The sequence below is a fragment of the Phyllostomus hastatus genome, unplaced genomic scaffold, assembly GCF_019186645.2.
Source record: "Phyllostomus hastatus isolate PE091 unplaced genomic scaffold, TTU_PhHast_1.1 phas_scaffold_193, whole genome shotgun sequence".
Lineage (NCBI taxonomy): Eukaryota > Metazoa > Chordata > Mammalia > Chiroptera > Phyllostomidae > Phyllostomus > Phyllostomus hastatus.
This window is the reverse complement of record NW_025334015.1, coordinates 13128221-13148707: the sequence shown is the minus strand read 5'-3', so window position 1 is coordinate 13148707 and position 20487 is coordinate 13128221. Positions and strand designations below refer to the sequence as shown.

General features: G+C 51.7%; 1 protein-coding gene across 2 annotated transcripts in view; it reads right to left on the bottom strand.

Moving 5' to 3' along the window:
* Positions 1-9432: 9432 nt before the first annotated feature.
* FEZ1 (fasciculation and elongation protein zeta 1) overlaps positions 9433-20487 on the bottom strand; it is a 38904-nt gene continuing 27849 nt past the window's right edge. For both annotated transcript variants that reach the window (XM_045860280.1, XM_045860281.1), the window contains exons 6-10: positions 18220-18491; positions 17203-17283; positions 15759-15834; positions 12173-12238; positions 9433-9770 (exon numbers count right to left, since the gene is read on the bottom strand). In XM_045860280.1, coding sequence (XP_045716236.1) covers positions 9754-9770; positions 12173-12238; positions 15759-15834; positions 17203-17283; positions 18220-18491 — 512 coding nt within the window. In that variant the 3' untranslated portion in view covers positions 9433-9753. The remainder of the gene's footprint in view (positions 9771-12172; positions 12239-15758; positions 15835-17202; positions 17284-18219; positions 18492-20487) is intronic.

The window sequence follows — 20487 nt, the reverse complement described above, 5'->3', positions numbered from 1 at the left end:
CTTTCTCCTAACCTTCAGCCTAGAGGTGCCCTTCCCCTGCACCGTTGCATTGCTGCCGAGGTGTCCAGAGCTTCACTGGGGAGCAGGAGGAGGAGTTCCTTGCTCATATTTGCAAAGGCCGCAGAGTTCGCCCTCACCCGTGAACACCCAGAGCCAGGCTGAGTAAGATGGGGAAGGGACTGGTTACACGGGAAAAAATGGGCCTGCAGCAGCTCCGACGCTGGTGGCGGCCCCACGGATCACTGCTCTCACCGAGCCCAGTCCCCACGCCGCCCCTCTCCCATCACACCGGGAGGGCTCCACATTCAGCCAGCGGGACCTCAGAACCTCACTTCCAGAGCCAGGAAGAGGGCAGCCTCTCAAAAAAGTGCTTTCCAGAGAATACACTGTTAAAAGATAAGCTATAAAAAAAAATTCCATGGCCAAATGAGTCTAGGATGGACTGATATTATGTTTTGCTAGTGGAGTTTCCAAAGGCACATTACTATGCAACACCTCTGAACAGTCCTGCAGGAAAGAAACCTGTTTAACTTTGTTTAACCTGCTCCCCAGGTTTATTTGCCTTTTGGCAAGTCATATCTATTCAGTTACATGAGTGTTCCATAAAACGCACTTTGGGGACCACTGTTCTAAGAAACGACAGAGCAGTCTGCCCCGGCCTTCCCCGCCCCTTCCTGAGTTTTTCTCCCACGTTCTGCCATCTCTCGGCCATGCTGCCAACTGAAAAAAAAAAAAGGCTCCCTAAATCATTCGAGATGTGGGCGGTTGAGTTAGAGGAGGCAGGAACCCTGAGCACAATCCAAACCCCATCCAGCCCAAGGAGGTGTGCCGCCGTCCCTGAGGACGGAAGAGAGACGGGACAGTGTGCGTGGAGAGAGGTGCGGGGTGGGGGGAGTTCCTTCACCCCCAGAGAGACCTGATGTCAGGGCCGTGGGAACTCTTCAGGCCACCTGCTGGCCCCGGCACCCACCCCAGATGGTTCAGGTTGGGAGATTCCCGGTCAAGGGAGCAGATCCCCAGAGCTGTGCTTCCTACTGCCTCGGACAGGACAGGATGCGGGCCCTGGCGCTGTCACATGGCCGTCTGCGTGGGCTCGTTCACTCAGTGTGGACTGAGCTCGGATTCTGTCCCAGGCAGTTTTGGATACCAAGGACACAGTCGTGATCCAACAAAGACAGAGCTCTTGCCTTTAAGGAGTTTACATTCTCGTGCAAGACTGAAACTGAACCCCTGGCTGGTGTAGCTCACTGGACTGTGCGGGCCTACAAACTGAAGGGTCGCTGGTTCGATTCCCAGTCAGGGCACATGCCTGGGTTGTGGGCCAGGTCCCCAGTGGGGGGTGTACAAGAGGCAACTATACACTGATGGTTCTCTCCCTCTCTTTTTCCTTCCCTTCTCTTCTCTCTAAAAAGAAATACATAAAATCTTTTAAAAAATAAAATAAAATTCCTCTTTCAGAAAGGGAAAGCGCCTCTAAAAAAAAAAAGGTTGAGACTGGACGTGTGCTCAGATGTCCCCCAACAGCTAAGATTAGATCTCGTCCTAGACGTGACCTCAGACTTCAGTACTCCGAGGGGCGGAGCCGGAGGCTCTCAGGTCAGACACGGACTGCAGGCCAAATTCAGCTTGCAGACGTGTTTTGTTTGGACCATAGATTGTTTTCAAATTTGTTTGAAAGTTAAAAGCTTGCACATAAAAATTCAGATTCCCGGTTTCTCTTGAAACATCAGGCACTCGGGAGGCTCAGGACGTCTGTTCATGTGAAGGTGCAGCTGGGTATGGTCAGGCCACAGCCACTCCTTCCGGCGTGGCCTCCAGGCCTCGTGGCGGTGGCCACGGAGGCGGCCCCCACACTGCACCTGAGGGGCAGCAGCCCGCCATTATCAGGCTGGCCCTCATTGGTTGGCTCATTGATTAGTTATGCTTCCCCTTTCTCTCCCCCACCCTTTTTTGCCTTTCCAATATCTGAATGGTGTTTTTTGACAAGTTTATTTCTTTATTTTTAGAGAGAGGGGAAGAGAAGGAGAGAAACAGCAGTGCAAAAGAAAAACGTCAATCAGTTGCCAACAGGGGACCAAACCCACAACCCAGGCCTGTGCCCTGACGGGGAATCGAGCCGGTGACCTGTCACTTTCTGGGATGATGTCCCACCCACCGAGCCACACCGGCCAGGGCTGAGAGGTTGTTTTTAAGAAGGGAACTATGTCTGTCTGCCCATTGCTCCATCAAGAAAACAGACGGTGCAGACGGCTCTGCCTTTGGGGAAAAAACCACAGAGATGACATATTGTTGGTGGAAGTAAAGACTTTTGCAATGGACGGTGTACCAGTTGCAAAGTGTACCTGTGTCTCTTTTCAGACATCTTCACTCAGGTGTTACCGGCCCGCCTGCCCTCTACAGGTCGTGGTGAGCCTCGGCACAAAAAGCAACCTAGGTCACTCATTATAAATGCAGGCTAGGCCCCACGCCCGTCTCTCCCCAGGTTCTGGGTAAGATGCCTGAAGACTCCGAGAAGCATCGCCCTCAGAAAACAGTTTTCAGTTGCCTGTAGCAGTTCCTTGTTTTAACTCCCTCTCGCTATATGAACTGTAGTGCCCTGAGCCCGTTATGCATTCAGTCAGCATCCACAGGTGCCTACTCCGTGGCTGACATCGGAAGGGGACAGAGGACAATTCAGCCCGGGGGAGCGTCCCAGGCCGAGGGGCCCCGAGGACCCGCAGAGGGACGCCGATCCCATCACACTCTGTGTGCCCTTCCACTTCGGCGTCTTCTTTCCATCCCACAGACGACGCAGATTTTATTACACCACGTCCAAGTGTAGGTATCTTGTGCTTCTCTATTTCTCAGCCTCTCTCTGAGCCAATCTCATTTAGCCCCTTTGCAAATGGAATGCATCTCATTAAACCAAACCCATTTAGGACAATGCCCTTCAGGTGTGTGCATCTTAGTACGGCTTCCATTTAAGACAAGTGCTTGATTTATTTTTCATCTCATTACACTCTTTAAAATGATATGCATCTCATTACACGCAATGCACTGAGACCACTTATTTCAGGTGTAGACATTACACCCAGTATTATCAGGCAAGATTTTTTTTTCATTTCATTACAAGCCTTGCGATTTATGTTCATCTCATTACAATCAGCCATTTAAGACAATTCCCTTCAGTTGTGTATTTCTCATTATACCTTTTCATTTCAGATTTGTGTTCATCTTATTGCACCCAGGCATTATTCAGAGAACTCACTTCAGGTACGCGCGTCTCACATCCACCTGTTGTTTTGTGAATTTGGGGGGGTGGTCCCCCCAGTATTGCAGAATTTTTGTCATACCAAAATCATGTATGGCCTAGGGGTGTCCAACCTGCAGCCTGCGGGCCGCACATAGCCCAGGGTGGTTACAAAAAATCGTAAATTTACTTAAAACATTATGAGATTTTTTTTAGTTTTGTCAGTGTTTGTGCATTTAACGTGTGGCCCTAGACAACCCTCCTCCTCCCAGTGCAGCCCAGAGGCACCAAAAGGCTGGACACCCTGGACTCCATTCACCCGTGGGCCTCCCATGCTTTTCTGCAGGAAAAGGGAGAACACTGGTTTCCCTGGAGTCGGCCACGACGCTGCCAATAACTTCCCCTGACACACAGGGACCATCTGTGCACTCGTTCCTCACTCGCACACTGAGGGGGTCAGAGGATGTGGCTGCTAAGCTCCCCTTCGGCTGACTGATACTCTGCAAAACTCTAGCCCCGTGGGCCACGACAGTGCAGCCGCTTCCCCAGCTGCGTCTGGGGTGCTGCTCCTCCTCCTGAACAAGCCCCGCCCCCTGGCCAGACCACTTCACTCGCCTTGCCGCCCTTCGGACTGGATGCTGCTGTATGTCCACATGTCGGAAGGCGATGAAATAACTTCGCTCTCCTGAGGGAGTCTCCCTGGCACCTCCAGGCCCAGGGGCACCTTGTCGCCCCCCAGCTCCTGCCCCAGGAGTCCTCAAGACCTGCGCTGCAGGCTCCAGGAGTGGCAGGTGCCCCAGTTCCCCTCCCCATTGACTAAATCAGGCTCTCCGAGGGTGGGACCAATATAGGTACACTTTAAAAGCCCTCCAGTGACGCTGAGCAGCAATGACAGTCAAGCGTGATTTCAGAAGCGTCTGCAGGGCAGTCACTCTGAGCCCGAAACGCCTGATGCTCTCAGGGCGGCCCCTCCCAGCTGTGTCTGCAGGTGAGAATCTGAGCCTGGGGTGAAAACATCATGTCTCAGTCCTGGAAAGGTCACCAAGGGTCCGTAAGCCCAACCTGCCCACGCCATGCAGGCCTCCTGTCCTCAGCACTATAAACTGCCAGCTCCCTCTACTGCCCAGCACACTCGGGGCAGAAAGAGCAAACTGCTGTCCAGAGCCACCCAGCCCCCTGACTTCCACCAGTGATCTGAGCTCTGCTTTCTGCAGATGCACGGTTGGTGGAGAAACGCTCCAGACGGTGTACCTGTGGTCTTCCAGGCTGGCTTACTGCGAGGGAGCGGCACTTCCGGAGACGGGGGACGCCGTCCTCCAACCTCTTGCGTTGGTCCTCCTGCCCCGCCTGTGTGGCCTGGTCATGAAGCGCCTGCAGCTTCTCTGAGGGTGTCTGGCAGCCTGTCCTTCCCCCTCCATCACCCCACCTGTCTTCTCACCAGTGAAAATAGAATCTTTTCTCTAAGCACAAAATAAACTTGGATTTGACCTTCACTCCTCCACCACTTTGCACAAATGAACCTGAATATGGCACGACTCCTGCCTCTTCACTTTGTGTCCTCGGCCAGGGTCCCCCGAGGCCCCCAGCTCTAAAATCAGCAGGTGCCAGGTATCATGGACGACCAGTGAGCAGGATGTTGTGAGAATGAAGGGTAGGAATAGGGCTGATTTTAGGGGAACAGGCCACACCCTGTCATTTTGAGTCATTTCGTTTTTAAGTTCAGGTTCTGTGTCCAACGAATTGAAAAGACGATCAGATCCCCCAGGCTCAGGAGGCCTTAGTGCCCGCCCTTTCTCTATGCTTTTCAGAGTTCACGAGTAAAAACAAAAGTCACAATGGATTGAGCACATAGCCTATACACTAGATACTGTAGATTATTCCAAATAACCCTGGATGCTTTGCTGGTATTATTATTAATATTTCTGTCCCCATGTCCAACATGAGGTACCTAGGGCTCGAAGACATTGAATAGATTATCTACATAGTGGAGCTGGGGTTTCAACCCAAAGGCAAACCCGCGCTCCCCCTGGAAGGTAACGTGTCTCCCTAAGCCTCGGCTTCACCAGGGCTGGCCCTCGGAGCCAAGGGAGAAGCCCCCGCTTCCCGAAATCCGCAGAGCCGCCAGCAGCCCGGCACTGGCGCTAGCTCTTCTCCGCTCAGGTCCCAGATGAAACAGCTCTCAGGGACGCGGATCCAAACCTTAGCCGGCTTCTCCCAGCATCCTCCCTGCCCCGCCCCGCCCCGCCCCGCCCCGCCCCGCCCCACAGCCCACTTGTTCCCAACTCGAGCTGTCTACATTTGGCGGGAGGGGAAAGGGCCTAGGTCCCCTGAGCCGAAGAAGTGGCTCTGCGTGCTGCTCGAGGAGGAGCTGGTCTGGGGGAGAGGCCTCTGCGGACTGTCGGAAGACCCGGGTGCAGAGGGGGCAACAGGAGGTCCACTGCACGGTTGCTAACGGTCACGTGTTAGATTGAGGCATGAGGTCAGGGGCGACAGCTGACCTCCGAGCCCTCCGAGCCCTTGGCCTGTGCAGGTGACCCCTTCCAGCCTGTCAGAGGGCAAGGCCTGGTTTTGGGGCTTGAATGCTGAGGGTAGGGGAAAACCAGGTTGGAAGATGAAGGAAGAACAAAGGGAAGGGAGCTCCTGTCTGGGAGAGAGAGAGCAAATGGGAGCCCAGACGAAGGGGGAGGGGGCCTGCTGAGAGCTGAGGACAGGCCAGGGCCAGGGGCGCTGTCAGACTGGGTCCCACCGCAGGAAGGGGAAAAGCAAGACACGTCTGGTCTGTTCGAGGAGGAGGCGCTAGATGATACAGTGGAAACACAGCAGACCGGAATGCAGACACCTGGCCCTTTCCCTGATTTGCCTCTCTGGCTCTGCGATTCGCTGCCCTCTTCTCTGGCAGGTTGAGAGCCGAGGCGAGAATGGGGATGGGGACACAAGGTAGAGGAAAGAGAGAGAAGGAAAGAGAAAGGGAGGGAGGGAAGGAGAGAGAGAGGGAGAGGAACTAGAGGTGCATATGTCTCTGGGGTTTTTCAGACAAAGCTATTATCAAAATGCCAACCAGCTCCTGCCTGACTAATTTGCATATTCCATGCTGTGCTCTTTAAAGTGAGATGAATATGCATGAGGGCTTGGGCGCGGTGTGGAGCTGCTGAGCTGTGGGCTAAGGTGGCTCATTGTTCTTTCAAAAGAAAGGCATTAATGTGGAGCCACAGCACCGTCCTGGTCTGTGGAGTGGCCTGTGCTTCCCCTCTCTGGCGAAGGGAGGAGGAGGGCAAGGCTCAGGCTCAGACAGAAATCCTAACATGCTCTCACCCTCCCAAGAAAATAAATAATCAGGCGCCATCAAGAACGGGAGCGTCTTTTCTCCAAGAGCAGCAGTTAATTACTCTCCACGCATACTAATCACGGAGGCTGGCTGGGTGAGGACAGCCACCTCTCCTGCCTTCCGTGGAAATCAAGCACAAGGAAAGGGGGCACTGGGCTCCCTGCTTACACCTTTGTTGAGACACCCCCCCCCCCCGCCCCCGTGGCAGGAGCCCCTACCCAGGACACGGTGAGTGCCCCCAGGTGGCCACCGAATAGACTCTCTGATGTCCGTTAGGGCTCGGTTTACTGTTCATCCCAACACAGCTGATGGGTCGTCCTTCTCACTGGTCTCCTCCATCTCTCCTTCCTGCCTGGCCACGAGTGGACGATGCTCCTGCTACGGACGTGATTCCAGCGAGCAGGAAAAATGTTGATTTAATTTTTAAAATCCATTTTATCTCACCAGCATCAGGGCCACAACACCCTTCCTTTGGGGTTTCCTTTCTGAGATATCCCCTGTGTCTCCCATCCTGAAACAGAAATGCAAGGACAGGGAGTGTGGGGAGAACCCAGCTGGAGAATGACGTGGCCTCCCCAGATCAGATCCGATGGGATCCTCTCAGCTCGGCCCTGGCGAAGGCCGCTGCCCGGCCCTGCAGTGGAGCTGCCGCTCCTAGGACCTGAAGCAATTAGGCTTGGCCAAATCCTCCTCAAGGCCTTTCATTGATGGGAACACACCTCAGTTAAAGAACCCATGGACCAGCCCTGGCTGGTATAGCTCAGTGGAGTGAGTGCCGGCCTGCAAATCTAAGGGTCACCAGTTCGATTCCCAGTCAGGGCACATTCCTTGGTTATGGGCCAGGCTGGAGGGGGAGTGTGAGAAGCAACCACATATTGATATTTCTCTCCTTCTCTTTCTCCCTCCTTGCCCTTCTCTAAAAAAATAATTTAAGAAAAAGAACCCAAGGTCCAGACCACCCTCTTCCCTACCTAGGAGACCACCCTGCAGAGCTCACTCTCCAGGACTCCTTGCTGAGTGTGGACCTCTAAGATTGGCCTTGAGTTCTGCCATCAAGACCTCGGGTCCTAAAGCAGGAGAGAGGAAACTGGGGGAAAGAGCGGCATTCACCACTGCTTGCACTCACACTACTGCTTTGCTCAGGTTCTACGTCCCGGAGCCGGGGCTGCAGCAACACTGAAGACCTAGAGGCCAGCTTCTCCACGATGACGTAACCCAAACACCAGCTGCCTGCAGACTTTATCACAGTGCAGCCTCTGACTCAGTAGGTCTGAGGTAGGGCTTGGGGTTTTGCGTTTACACTTTGACTAGCAAAGCCAGAGGGAAGGGCAGTGCAGAAAACCCAGGAGAAATTGGTTTACTATTCCCTCTCAGCGCCCGCATGGATGAAAGGAGAAAAGGAGCCAAGGCTTCCCTCCTGGACACACCCCTTCCCAGCGGGGAGTGCCTGCCTGCCACATGAGATGTATGTTTAACTGCCAGCAGCTTTGATGAACTGGCCTGTGCTGCTTCGGACGCCTACCAGCAAGATAAACTGGGAAAGGAGGGGCTGACCCAGATCTGACGGACCCAAGGCAGGCCGTCGGTGCTTCCGTTTTGCTGAGACTGGTGAACCCCGCCACTGGCAGTGTTAACTTGCTCAGGGCCACCCAGTGCCAGTGACCCCCTGCACTCTTGGCCAGAGCACCAATGAATGCAGAGCCGAAGTCACCCCAGCATCAAAGCCTGGAACTCCCATCCATTCACTGACTCCTGAGAATGTGCACAGGTACCTATTTGCTTCTCTTCTGTGATGGCCGGAGCTCTGTCTACACCCACATTCTGCTCCATGTAGGTGCCCAAATCGGAGCTGCAGGCACTGGGGCAGTGCCCCAAGTAGGATAAGTCCCCCTCCCCCCAGGTGAGGCCCAGAAAGTGAGAGGCAGGCACCAAGGATGCCTTCTATTGTCACCCATGTGGATAGGTGGCCTCCTGTGAAGTCGCCACCCTTCATTCAACAAACACTGAGCTCCTACACGTGAGTGGAGGCCTAATGGGGTAAGAGACGGAACGCCAGTCTGGCAGCTCTGCTGCTCAGCATGGTCGTCTCTGACATCAGGGCAGAGCGGCACTCACCTACCACACGCGGTTGCTGTGATGTGAGGCCATGTGTGGAGAATGCTCAGGCCAGCGGCAGGCGCCTAGCAAGTGCTGGATGAAGGTTTTTGTTTAAGATAAAGCTGTGGCAACTGGCAAGATTGTTATCATTCCAGCCGGAGAAGGAAGACAGCTGCCCAGCACCGATGCTGGAGACAGCACGCAAGGGTCACAGCTGCTGGAACCCCAGGTTGGCATGAAGGGCAGGGCTGGGTATGCACGGTCATGGGATACAATTCCCAGGGGTCGTTGGGGGCAGGCAGGAGAGCAGGAGAAGTCCCACACATTCAAAGAGCTCACAGAGCTGCCTCCCTCCCACCCCCCGAGCCTCCAGGTCCCTGGGGAGGGGCTGTGGGGGACCTCCGGGAGCCAGGCTGGCCATCTCACCAGGAGGGGTGCAGCTGCCTGACTGCTTCTTGAGCTCCCGTTCTATCTGCTCACTTTACAACCTCCCCACCGCTGGACAGCCTCTCCAGCCAGAAGTTCCCACCACACACCCTGCAGCTCCCTCTATGGTTGCCAAGGCATAAGGTCTCTGAGCCTGGGGATGGCCCCTTCCTTTGCCTCTGCCACGTGCAGCCCCATCGAGGCCACAACGGTATGCTCCTGTCCCCAGACACTACGTAGCCACCGCAGACGCGGGCCATCACACAAGGGAACCGTTCTCTGGAGAGTTGGTAACGGGGCCACCGGACATCACACTCCAAAGCACATGAAGAATATTAATTAAATGAAGGTTTATTTCAAAATTAGTGTTAAAGTGTCAGCTGTTTTGGGGGGCTGGAGCCAAACTACATAAGGAGTGGTAAGGGCGTCTGCCTCCCCCCACACAGGCGGAGGGCAGGCCGAGTCGTCCCCAGCCCTGCCCCTTGTCATGCATCCAATGGTTACTAGGACTAGAAGCCAACAACAGCAAAGGACCCGCGCGTTTGCTCGTGTTTAATCCAGGTTAAGCTCTACACGTTTGAATACACGCCGGAGGTTACGTGGCGTCATGCAGTCCCTGTGATGGAATGACTCTTGCTCAGTGACCTCCGCGGCAAGGCTGCTCCCAGGGTCGAGGTTAGGTAGGGCAGAGCACTGGAAAAAGAAGAGAAGACAGAGGTCAAGGCACAGTGGCCCTGGCTGAGAGGGGTCAAACCAGCTTGCCACCGGCATGCTCAGCAGAGAGCCGCACCCTTAGAATCAGAAATAATTGCAGTCACGGGTCTTTCTTGCAGAAGCAGCAGGAGTTGATGATGGGCGGCTGTTTGGTGTAATGAGGGTGTAGTCTTCGGTGACCCTCTGCCTGGATCCGCTGGTTCTAATTCCACGACCTCAGGGGAATGACTTCGCCTCTCTTACCAGTTTCTTCATGTACACAACAGACTGTGCCTTCGCCTACCCCGAAGGCTTGTTCAGAGGCAAGTAGAAGGGGCCCAGTAAATGTTAACTAGTTTTATAAATTCACTGACATTTCAGTGGCTCACGTGGGGAAAAGTCCAGCCCTCAGGTTCCCAGACTTACAGAACCCATTTCTATAAACCTCCTTTGAAAATGTCCTTTGAGAAATTTGCTGCTCTTTTAAAACCTTTAAGAGTCAGAAGTTCTTCCCAATGTTTAGCCTAAATCCCTCCTGCAGAAAGTTAAGATTAATCTCTCTGATCCTTATGGAAACAATATAGTTCAGAGGTTCATAGCGGGGGCCCACAGCCTTCTGAAACCGAGCCCAGAGTTGCGTGCGTGCAGAGCAAAAACTGGTCCAGCAAAGGATCTTCACAACGACTGACCGTCGGTGGATACTGTTAAGGACTGAAGGTTTGTGTCTCTCCAAAGTCCATATGCTAAAGTCCTAACCCCCCGGGACAGCTGTTCTTGGAAATGGAGCTGCTGAAAAAGGAAGGTTAAGTAAGGTCATAAGGGTGGCGCTCTGATCTGATAGGACTAGTGTCCTTATAAGAAGAGACAGAAGCTCTCTCTCGCTACCTCTCTCTCTCTCTCTCCCTCAAGCACAGAAGGAAAGACCACGTTCCACAAGTCATGATGAGAGCCTTCGCTAGCAACCAAATTTGCTGGCACTATCATCATGGGTGTCTAGCCTCCAGAATGTGAGAAAATGAATATCTGTGGTTTAAGCTAGGCAGTGGTATTTTGTTTTAGCAGCGGGGCAGACTGCTAACACAGGTATCAACACTACGAAAAGGAAGAAAACCGGAGAGCATGTGTGTGTCTCTTAATGGAAGTTCACAATCGTGAATGACACAGCGCTTATCAAAAAATTTCGGCTGAATCTGATCAAGCTTCTAGCTCTACCGATGAACAGGAAGTACAAAAGATGGAAGAACATCTTAAATTAAACCAGCTAGCAAAGGCCAGAATGATGAAAATCTAGGGGCAAACAACTTGCTTACTCCAAGAAAAAAATAAGGACTGAGAGAGAGGCAGGAAAGGGGAGCCTACACCCTGTGTTAAAACAGACCAACAGACAGATCCAGTTGCAACGCAGACCTTCACTGCATCCTGAGTCACACAAACTGGAAAAACTTTTATAAGGAAATCTGAACATTATTGGATAGTCAATGATACTGAGAAATGTTTTATTTGCCTAGTTGTGATACGATTGTGGATATGTTTTTCAAGAATCCTTATGTCTTAGAAATATATTCTGAAATATGCATGTATGGAAAATAGGATTAGGGTTTGCTTGAAAATCATTGGAAGGGCGAAGTTAGAAAGGGCTATTAATGAAACACAATTGACAATGCGTTAATAATTGTTAAAGCAGGATGTTGAGTACCTAAAAGTTCTTTATGTCACTCACCCTGCTTTCATCGATGTTGAATACATACAAAATAAAACAAGAAACATTCATGAAAAGAGGTAGCTCATGGTGACTCGCGTTTGTTGCCTTTACGCAGCTGAACACTGTCAATAGCTTCCTCGGGCTTTGTTTCTCCCAACGGAAGAGCCCAACTCCACAGAAATGTCACAATAAGCCTTTTGTCGGTTTGGCCACTTTTCCTGAACAGTCACTCTGATGACTTGGGAGCAATGGAATCTTCTTCTCAGGCCTCCAAGCAACACCCCAAGGCAAACCCCCTGACCTCGAGGACCTCACCCTTGTCCCCTTCCCCTCCCCGGCCCTGCCTAGTGTGGGGAGGGGGCAGGGCAGTGTCCACACTTCCAGCAGGAGTCCTGGAGGCAGAGCCCAGAGGACCACTTCTGGTCCCGGAGGGCTGGGCTTCTCCCTCTCTCTTTTTTTTTATTTTGTAAGATGTTATTTATTTGTTTTTAGAGAGGGGGAAGGGAGGGAGAAAGAGAGGGAGAGAAACATCAATGCATGAGAGAAACATCCATCGGTTGCCTCTCAAATGCAGCCCAACCGGGAACCAGCCCTACGGCCAAAGCAGGTTTCCTGACCGGGAATCGAACCTGCAACCTTTCACTTTGTGGATGACACTCAAGCAACTGAGCCACACCATCCAGGAATGGGCCACTCTTACCTTTTAAAATATAGTCCGTTAGCAAAGTTGGCACCTTTTCATTATCTTCCTTCATGGCAAAGAGAACTAGGGAAGGAGAGAGACAGATGAGCCAGGGTACCATCAAGGCATAAAGCTCATGTCTAGGGCCAAACAACCCGCCAACCCGATGTGCGTGAGAAACCGTGCGAGGAGACCAGACACCAGCTGAGCATTGAGCGCAAGTGCAGAGCCGTCTGCCGAGAGTCAGCATCCACCGCGGTGGTGGAGGACCCACCAGAGTCAGAGTGGCGGTGACTGCCTTTTCTTTTCTATCTTTTACCTTTTCACTTTTATTTTTTATTATTTTGCTTCTCTATAATTTCCACATCATCTCCTAAGTGTATGCCTTTAATAGTCATAAAAATAAATAAACAAAACATTTTTTTAAAAGAATCAGCTTTCAGATGCAGTCAATGTAAATGTGGGAATGCATCACGGAATAACCAATGAAACTGTCTCTAGAGACATTCTGTTCATATAAACCCGTCATCAGAAAACTCCCTCACCTCCAATTTATTAATAACGAACGAGTTTCATCTGACAAATATTTACTTTCTATTTCGTGCCTGGTACGGCGCTAGGATCTGTGGAGATGCAAGACCCGGTGAACCCCGAGGAGTGTGCAGACTTCTTATTGGAGCGGGACAGGGCTCCACACGCAGCACGCGATGAGGTGTTATTGCAGCCCAAAGGCTTTTTGTAAAAGTTTTTAAAATAGCTTTTTCTGTTATTAAACTAGGCAGCATCTTCTCATCCTTGTAATTCACCTTGTAGAAGTCACCTTACAGAAAATCCTTTAAGGAGGTGGCTGGGCCTTGTTTATAACGTCAAAAAGGAGGGTGAGGAGGGGGTCTACCAATGGATTTCTTCATCGATGATTCCTTGCATAAACTCTATCCCACATAGTCTTTTTTTAAAGATTTTATTTATTTATTTTTAGACAGAGGGGACGGGAGAGAGAAAGAGAGGGAGAGAAATATCAATGTATGGTTGCCTCTCGTGGGACCCCGACTAGGGACCTAGGCCACAACCCAGGCATGTACCCTGCCTGGGAATTGAACCAGCAACCCTTGGGTTCGCAGGTCGGTGCTCAATCCACTGAGCCACACCAGCCAGGGCCCATGTAGTCTTATATAGGTGTATGAAAAATGAGAAAGATCTATATGTAAAAGACATACTTAACAGTGAAGAAAGAACTTTTAAATAAATGCTAATATTCATAAAAAATCTGGAAGAACGTCCATGAAACCGTTAAAAGGGTTATCTCTGAGAGCGAGGCCACAGGGGACGCTCCTTTCTCCATGATGTGTCCACAGTGTCTGGCCCTTTTCAGTGAGCAGGTGCTGCTGTTTGCCAGCGGAGGAAACAGCAAAGGGCAGCAGGCCCGGCTCACCAGGGTGCAGAGGCAGCCCTGACCATAGAGGCCGGCGCCCAACCCACGTCCACGCCCTTGCTCTTCCTGGACGACCCTGCGCAGTTCCAGGGCAGGGTCGTGAAACGTGACCCTAGAAATCAGGAGTGCATGAAGAACAGAGCTGGCGCCGGCAGGAGTCAGCGGCCAGGTCCAGAACAAGAGACTGGACTCGAGGCCCTCTGGGTGCTGGCTTCTTTTGTGTGTTTCTTCTGTATCTTTAGAGATGTATTCCTGTCCACTGAAGGGGCTGGAAGTACTTTGCAGCTGAGCAGGGGCCAGACTAGATGCTGCACCAAGAGGATAGCCGTAAAAGTACAATCAGGGCACTCAGCCAATAGGTGTCTGAGTTGATCTCCAAAATCCAAAATCCGTATGAGCTGCCCAGTGCCCACAGCTGGTCCTTGGCCTGCTCAGGAGGAGGGTACAGAGGACTGTTGTCCACGAATCCACACAAGGGTTTGGCAAAAAAAAAAAAAAGCTTTCATAACCTACAAGAGAATTGGTATTCAGGAAAGAGGACATTTTTCTTCTTTTCATGGGAATAAAATATGGGAATGTGGTATATCCACATGATCGAAGAGAGAGCCATAAAAAAAATGTTAACCAAATGTTAACCGATGTGACTAAAATCACGATACAAAATTTTATAGCCAGTTTAATCCCAACGACATGAAAAAGACATAAAATATCATAGCTGAAAAACACCAAAATAGTAACCACAGTGCAGGGGACAATGAATTATTTATTTTCCTTTGTTCACTTTGCAGTATTTCCCCCATGTTCTAAATGATTGATATACTCTAGCTACGATTTTTTAAGTGAGCTTAAAAAATGTCAACCAACCCACTGCTTCTTAATTAAAATGAAAGGATTTCACACTGAATTCCTTAACGAGGATCTGTAACGAGGAGCAATAAATACATTGCTCTTCCTTTTGTTAAGACCATGATAGAACACTTTCCATATATCAGCCTTCATCATTTGCCCAATTTATTTTCCAAATGCTGACTACTTGTGAAAACACAAACACCTATAAATGTCAGTTCATCTCTATCTGCTCCCTTTAAAAAAAATCTCAGTGCATATTTATGCAAATAAAGGAGTTTAAAATGAGTCAAGAGGAGGCCAACGTCTTTTGAATTTAAAATTCCGGAGTCTCAAGGACGAAGTACCCATCGATGTCAGCAGGATTTCTATTTGCCAGCACCTCCTGCTTCAGTTTTCCAAATTGATCAAAATGATAATGTTTGGTCCACTTTAGCCCTGGGGCCCAGTACGCATCCGTCTCCCTCAGCTGGGCAGAGGGAGCTCCTCTCCCATCCGCGGAGGTAACCCCTGCGGCCGGCGCAGTGCCGCCCCGCAGCACCGCCGTGGGCTGGGCAGCCTGGCTGGCACGCCACTCACGCAGTGCACGGTTGCCAGGGAGATGGACGGCTCCTGACTCACTGAGCCTGTCACATCTCAGCCTAGGGTTCTCTTCCTAAAAGAATCAAGCTGACACTGACGGCTCACCCCATGCGACCCGGCGCTCTGGGGGTTGTAGTGTTAGATGTATATAAAGAGATTTTACCTGCAAAAGGCTCTTTATACACACTGTTTTCTCTCTTAGCTCAGAATGTTTATCAATATTTGACAATAGAGCCAAAGTGGAGGAGAGGAGGCAGTCATTTTTTGAAAAGAAAACCAGACTCTCTCCTTTCCAATCAGCCTTCCCCCACCCAAGAAACTTTACTTCTCGTTAAAAATACAGCCAGCCCCACAGACCGAGTTCCCTGCTTTGGGGACACGAATTCAGACTAAGGGGCGTCCTCAAGCTGCGGAGGAGGCAACAGGCACAGGCAGAGAGTGCCGAGCATGGAGAACTGCTGGCTGAGCCAGAACATCCCCGCACAGCCCCGCCCCCAACCTCTTTCACAGGCTCATTTTCCTCTGGCAAATCTTTTCCCTTGCGGGAACTGGGAGAGACAACGCTGCAGAGTGCTTTAACTCCGCCCCCGCCCACCGGGAAGCGAGGCAATGATACAGAGCACAGCCTGACCCATCTAGAACCGTTCCCGGAAACCTCAGGCCTGAAGCGCCAAGGACGCGACTCACAGGGCAGGGTGCAGAAAAAACGAGCAGCTGACCTCACTGAGAACGAGAGTAACTCACTGTTTGTCAGCATCTGGAGGTCTTCCACCGACGGGGGCGAGGCTTTCTTCTCGTAAGGGATGACTGTGTTCAGGTACTACGAGACAAACAGCACGCAGGGCTTGAGACGCTGCATGCGAGTCTTCTGGGGTTGAGACGTGTAAGACCACCTGCACGGGGACTGCGCTTTTCTCTAGGAAACACGCTCCGTCCGTGCTCGACGACACCCACAATAACTCGCACACCACCGTTTCAGGAGCTTTGTCTTTGGGGAGTGTCTCTCAACAAACTAACAATTGACCACCAGGAAAAATGCCACCCCCCCACCCGCCCCCGTTCCAACCTGTGCGTTTTCCAGACACCAGAAACTCTTTGGTTATTAAAAAGTCCTGGTGAGATTCTCCTTATGTGGGCTGGGAGCACAGAAAGGGTGTTATATCTTCTTACCCTTCGCAGTGCAATTTGGGAATGAGTATTTCTTTTTTGTCAAAATGACAGGCGGGAGAACCTCAACCAGCCCGTGGGCTTGAATGTTGGGTTTGCGCCCTCTGCTGGATTTGAGGCGCTGCTACAACAAAATCATCTCGGGGCCCCACGGGATACCAGGCACTAGGCCAGGGAGACCTTGAAGGGGATTCTAAGGGCGCCCGGCAGAGTGAGTGGGAAGACCTCCAAACCAAGTCAGAAGGCTGTGTGTTAGTCTTGGCTCTGCCCGGTGGCTCCCACGCACAGTAGCAGTGTGGCTTTGAGAAAATCTTGTCTAACCTCTCAGGGTCTTAGTTGTCAGTGCTGTGAAATAAGGGGACTGAGTCAGACGTTCCTAAAATCTCTTCCCCTAACGTGTTCCAGGATTCTAACAGTCAGAATTCAGCTATCAACGTGTGTAAAACACATACACAATTTATGTGCACTTATTGCACAATCTCACCCTTGTCCATTCGCACACGGGCTGCTGCTGTTCGACTGTGCGCTAGATGAGGGCGGGAGTCGGACTACTGGAACTACTCACCTTTGTGCCCGGGGGCCTAGCACCAGAGGTCAGTACGGGACAGGTGTGCGGGACATGTTTTGAACACCGGCTAAGTAACCAGAGATGCGTCTCAGGCACGTAACTGCCTGCACAGAGCCAACTCAGAGATGAGCCACAGCTCACAGCCTGGGAGGGAGGCTAAGGGGGAAGTCCTGGTGGGCGGGTTTAAGGTCTCACACTGGATGGATCATCAAATGCGTTTCCCTTTCTATGCATTTAGTTCTTAAAACAAGCTAACTTGTAGGTCTACAAGCAGTGTTGAGTTTTAAGGTTTATTCTGTTAGGTGTTAGGTGTTTATGTTAGGACCCCGGTTGCCAGAGCACTGGGATAACTCTATGGAATCACCCCTCTCCGCTCTGCCGGCAGCGGGTGGGGCTGGGGGCCAAGTTCCAAGAGTCTAGGAGGACCTCGGGGACCAGGGAGACAGCTCGTACCTGTTTGTCAGTTCCCGAGGAGCCAAAAGTTTGGCGAATGCTGCTCTGGAGGATGTTTGAGATGCCTTCCATGCTGAAGCGCTGGGGGAAAGAGACAGAAGAAGAGCAAGTGCTTCCTGCCCCGTGGTGGTCACCCCCAGGAGGACTCGAGTGTCCTCCCCCAGCCACCCAGGCCCACGAGCCACCACTCGGTCCAGGCAACTACCTTAGTGGCCTGTGACTGGACAGTAAATGTAAGCCATGGGCTGGGACAGGTCAAATGTAAACCTGAGTTTTCAGAGAATAAAGAGTCTCAAAGACTCTTATCTAAGCAAGTCATCCCCAGGGTTGCCTCATTTCCACCTCCACCGTGTAAATAGGAAGATAAAGCCACGCAGTAAAACGTGGACAGATGGTGATGCAAAAATCGCAGGGAAGAAAACAAAACGCCCAGTCACTGGGAAGGGCAGATGTCAAGCAACAGTCCTTGTCCAGGATGCGTTTTCCAAATGCGCCGACCTAGGCCCAGTTCAGTGGGTATGGGGTGGAGCTGAGACAAAGGCATTTTGAAAAATCTCCTTAGATAATTCTACCCCGAGCTTCCCTGAGTAAGAACCACTGGTCTGAAGAATCCTGTCGATATAACAATAAAGCATCCTAATTCTCAATCCTGAAACAGCCTACTGACAACCTACAGAGCGAAGTCAGGACTCGAAGCTCAGCAAGCAGCAGGAGTTCTGACCCCGAGTCCTAAATGCCCTCACCCCGCTTCTCTAAGGTCTTGACTAAGAGGATGCATCCAGTGATTTTCTTGTGTTTACCTCTGTCCCCTCCAGTTAGACCTGAGTCCGCTGGGGAGGAGAGGAGACAGGTGGCCTCTTCTCCCTTTTTACATCCCCTGTCCACCACAGTGTCCTGCTCCGTCACTGCTCAGCACAGGCCTATTTCTGAGTCCACTGCAGGGCTGGAGTTGGGGCCTGAAGCACTGACGGTGTAAGGCGGAACTCGGCCAGGCTTCCGGCTGGGGGGCTCACGTACCTTGAGAGGCATCTGGCTCCCCTTCTCCACGCGGCTGCTCTGCAGGCTCAGCCCTTTCTCTTTCCGCCTCTTTTTCATCAGCTCTCGCTGCTCCTTCTGCTTGTTCTGGACCTCAATGAGCACCGTGATGAAAGAGTTCTTCACTTCCTTCTCAAATTCCAGCTCGTCCCGGCGGGCCAGCTGCTGCACCAGCTCCTCCGAGAAGTCTCGGATGGCACCTTCCACCTGGTCCAGCAGCTCTGTCAGCTCCGGGCCAGACATGTGCCTCAGTCCTGAGAGGAAGACCGTCCACAGGTGACACCTGCAGTCCAGCCAGAGCCCCTGGGGAGGGTCCTGGGGCCGCTGCCTCTTGAAGTGGGACTGCCACTCTGGGGGAGACCCCTTCCAACTCCTCGAAGGGCCAGGAAAGGCCTTCACAATTTAGGGGTATGTGGGGAAGGGCGGGGCCAGTGTATCATCCTCAGAAAAGAACATCACTCTCAGGGAAACAAAGGGGGAAGAAGAAACAGCCCCCAGGGAAGCTAGTGGACTCTGCCCACAAAACAAGTACGTGGACAGACATGTGGTTCCCCGATCCCTTGCTCAGTCTGCACATTTTCCTGTTTGTGTACTATTGTATTCCTCATGTGAAATGGATCGAGTATTGGTGGTGGTGGGCAGGGGCGCTAAGAGGAGCTTTGGGCATTGGTGCTGAAGAGGAATGGAGGGTGCTGCCTCCTCCCCAGAACTGATCAAGAGCAAAACAAGCAGAGCAGTTGGAGGCCTTCTTTCTGCCTGCCGTCCTGCGTGGCAGTGCCTGCAGTCACACGTGTGTGGAATGTGTGGAAGACTGGCAATGCGCAGTGGAAAATGGACGCTGATGGGCTGAGAGTGGTCTACTACTACTGTCAGAGAAAGGAAAGGGAACCTGAGATCATGAGAGACGGATGACTTCATTTAAATTTTAAAAAATATGTTTATTGATTTGAGAGAGAGAGGAAGGGAAAGAGAGAGAGGGAAAAAAGTCAACCTGAGAAACATCGATTGGTTGCCTTCCACAGGCACCCTGACTGGGGATCGAACCTGCAACATTTTGGTGTATGGGACGATGCTCCAACCAACTGAGCCACACTGGCCAGGACAAGATAACTTCATTTCAAATTCCTATCCCACAAGACTTCTTCATTTCAAATGGATTCAAGCCCTGGCCAGGTGGCTCAGTTGGTTGGAGCATCGTCCCGTACACCAAAAGGTTGCGGGTTTGATCCCTGGTTGAGGCCCTATGGCAGGCAACCAATCTCGGTTTCTTCTCACATCAATGTCTGTCTGTCTGTCTGTCTGTCTCTTTCTCTCCCCCTCTTTCTCTATCTCTGTCACTCAGATCACTAAATATGTTCTTGGGTGAGGATTTAAAACAAAATGGACTCAGAAAGCATCTTGGCAAATGTACCATTTTCTAAGGGCATCTTTTGTTTCTGCCTCAGAATCTCCATTTCCTCCTCCTTTTCGTTTCTGCTTTGCCCGGATACTTGCTGACTCCGTCCGACTTCCCCCTTTATTTTGTTCTGTGGCACCATCCGCCTCCTTCTGCTTTTGCCATTTCACTCTGCATTTCAGCTGTTCTCACGAGCTTTCTGCGGCCCATGCCTATGTTTGGGACCTTTGTGTGGCTGAGAATGGCCTGGCTGGGGCAGCTGTGAATGCGGAGTCACAGCCAAGTCCCCTGCATGACTCCACACAGGCTCCTCCTGCGAGTCACCGCCCTGCCTCTGATCCTCGTTGCCCAGTCTCACTTCCACTGCAGCGATTCGGGTCACGCCTCCACTCTCACCGCTATTCTGATCCCTGTTTGGATCTGCATGCCTGACCCAGCCACCTTCTCCCTCCATTGTCCCTAAGTCCCTGCCACCAGCATCCCCCACCCCCATCCAAAGGAGTTTTTCCCAGGGGCGCGGCCCCTCCCGCAGCAAGAACGACATCAACCCCAACAGATCCATGGACCTTATACTCAGCTTTGCCCTTGCTGTGTTATATCTTTTCATTCCATTTTTTATCCCCACCTGAGGGCATTTTTTTCCATTGCTTTTAGAGAGAGAGGAAGAGGTGAGGGTGGGGAGAGAGAGAGAGACATCCATGTGAGGGAGAGACACTGACAGGTTGCCTCTCATATGTGTCCCATCGAGGATCAAACCCACAACCTGGATATGTGCCCTGACTGGGAACTGAACCCAGGACCTTTCATTCTACCAGACGATGTGCCAACCAACGGAGCCACACCAGCCAGACCCT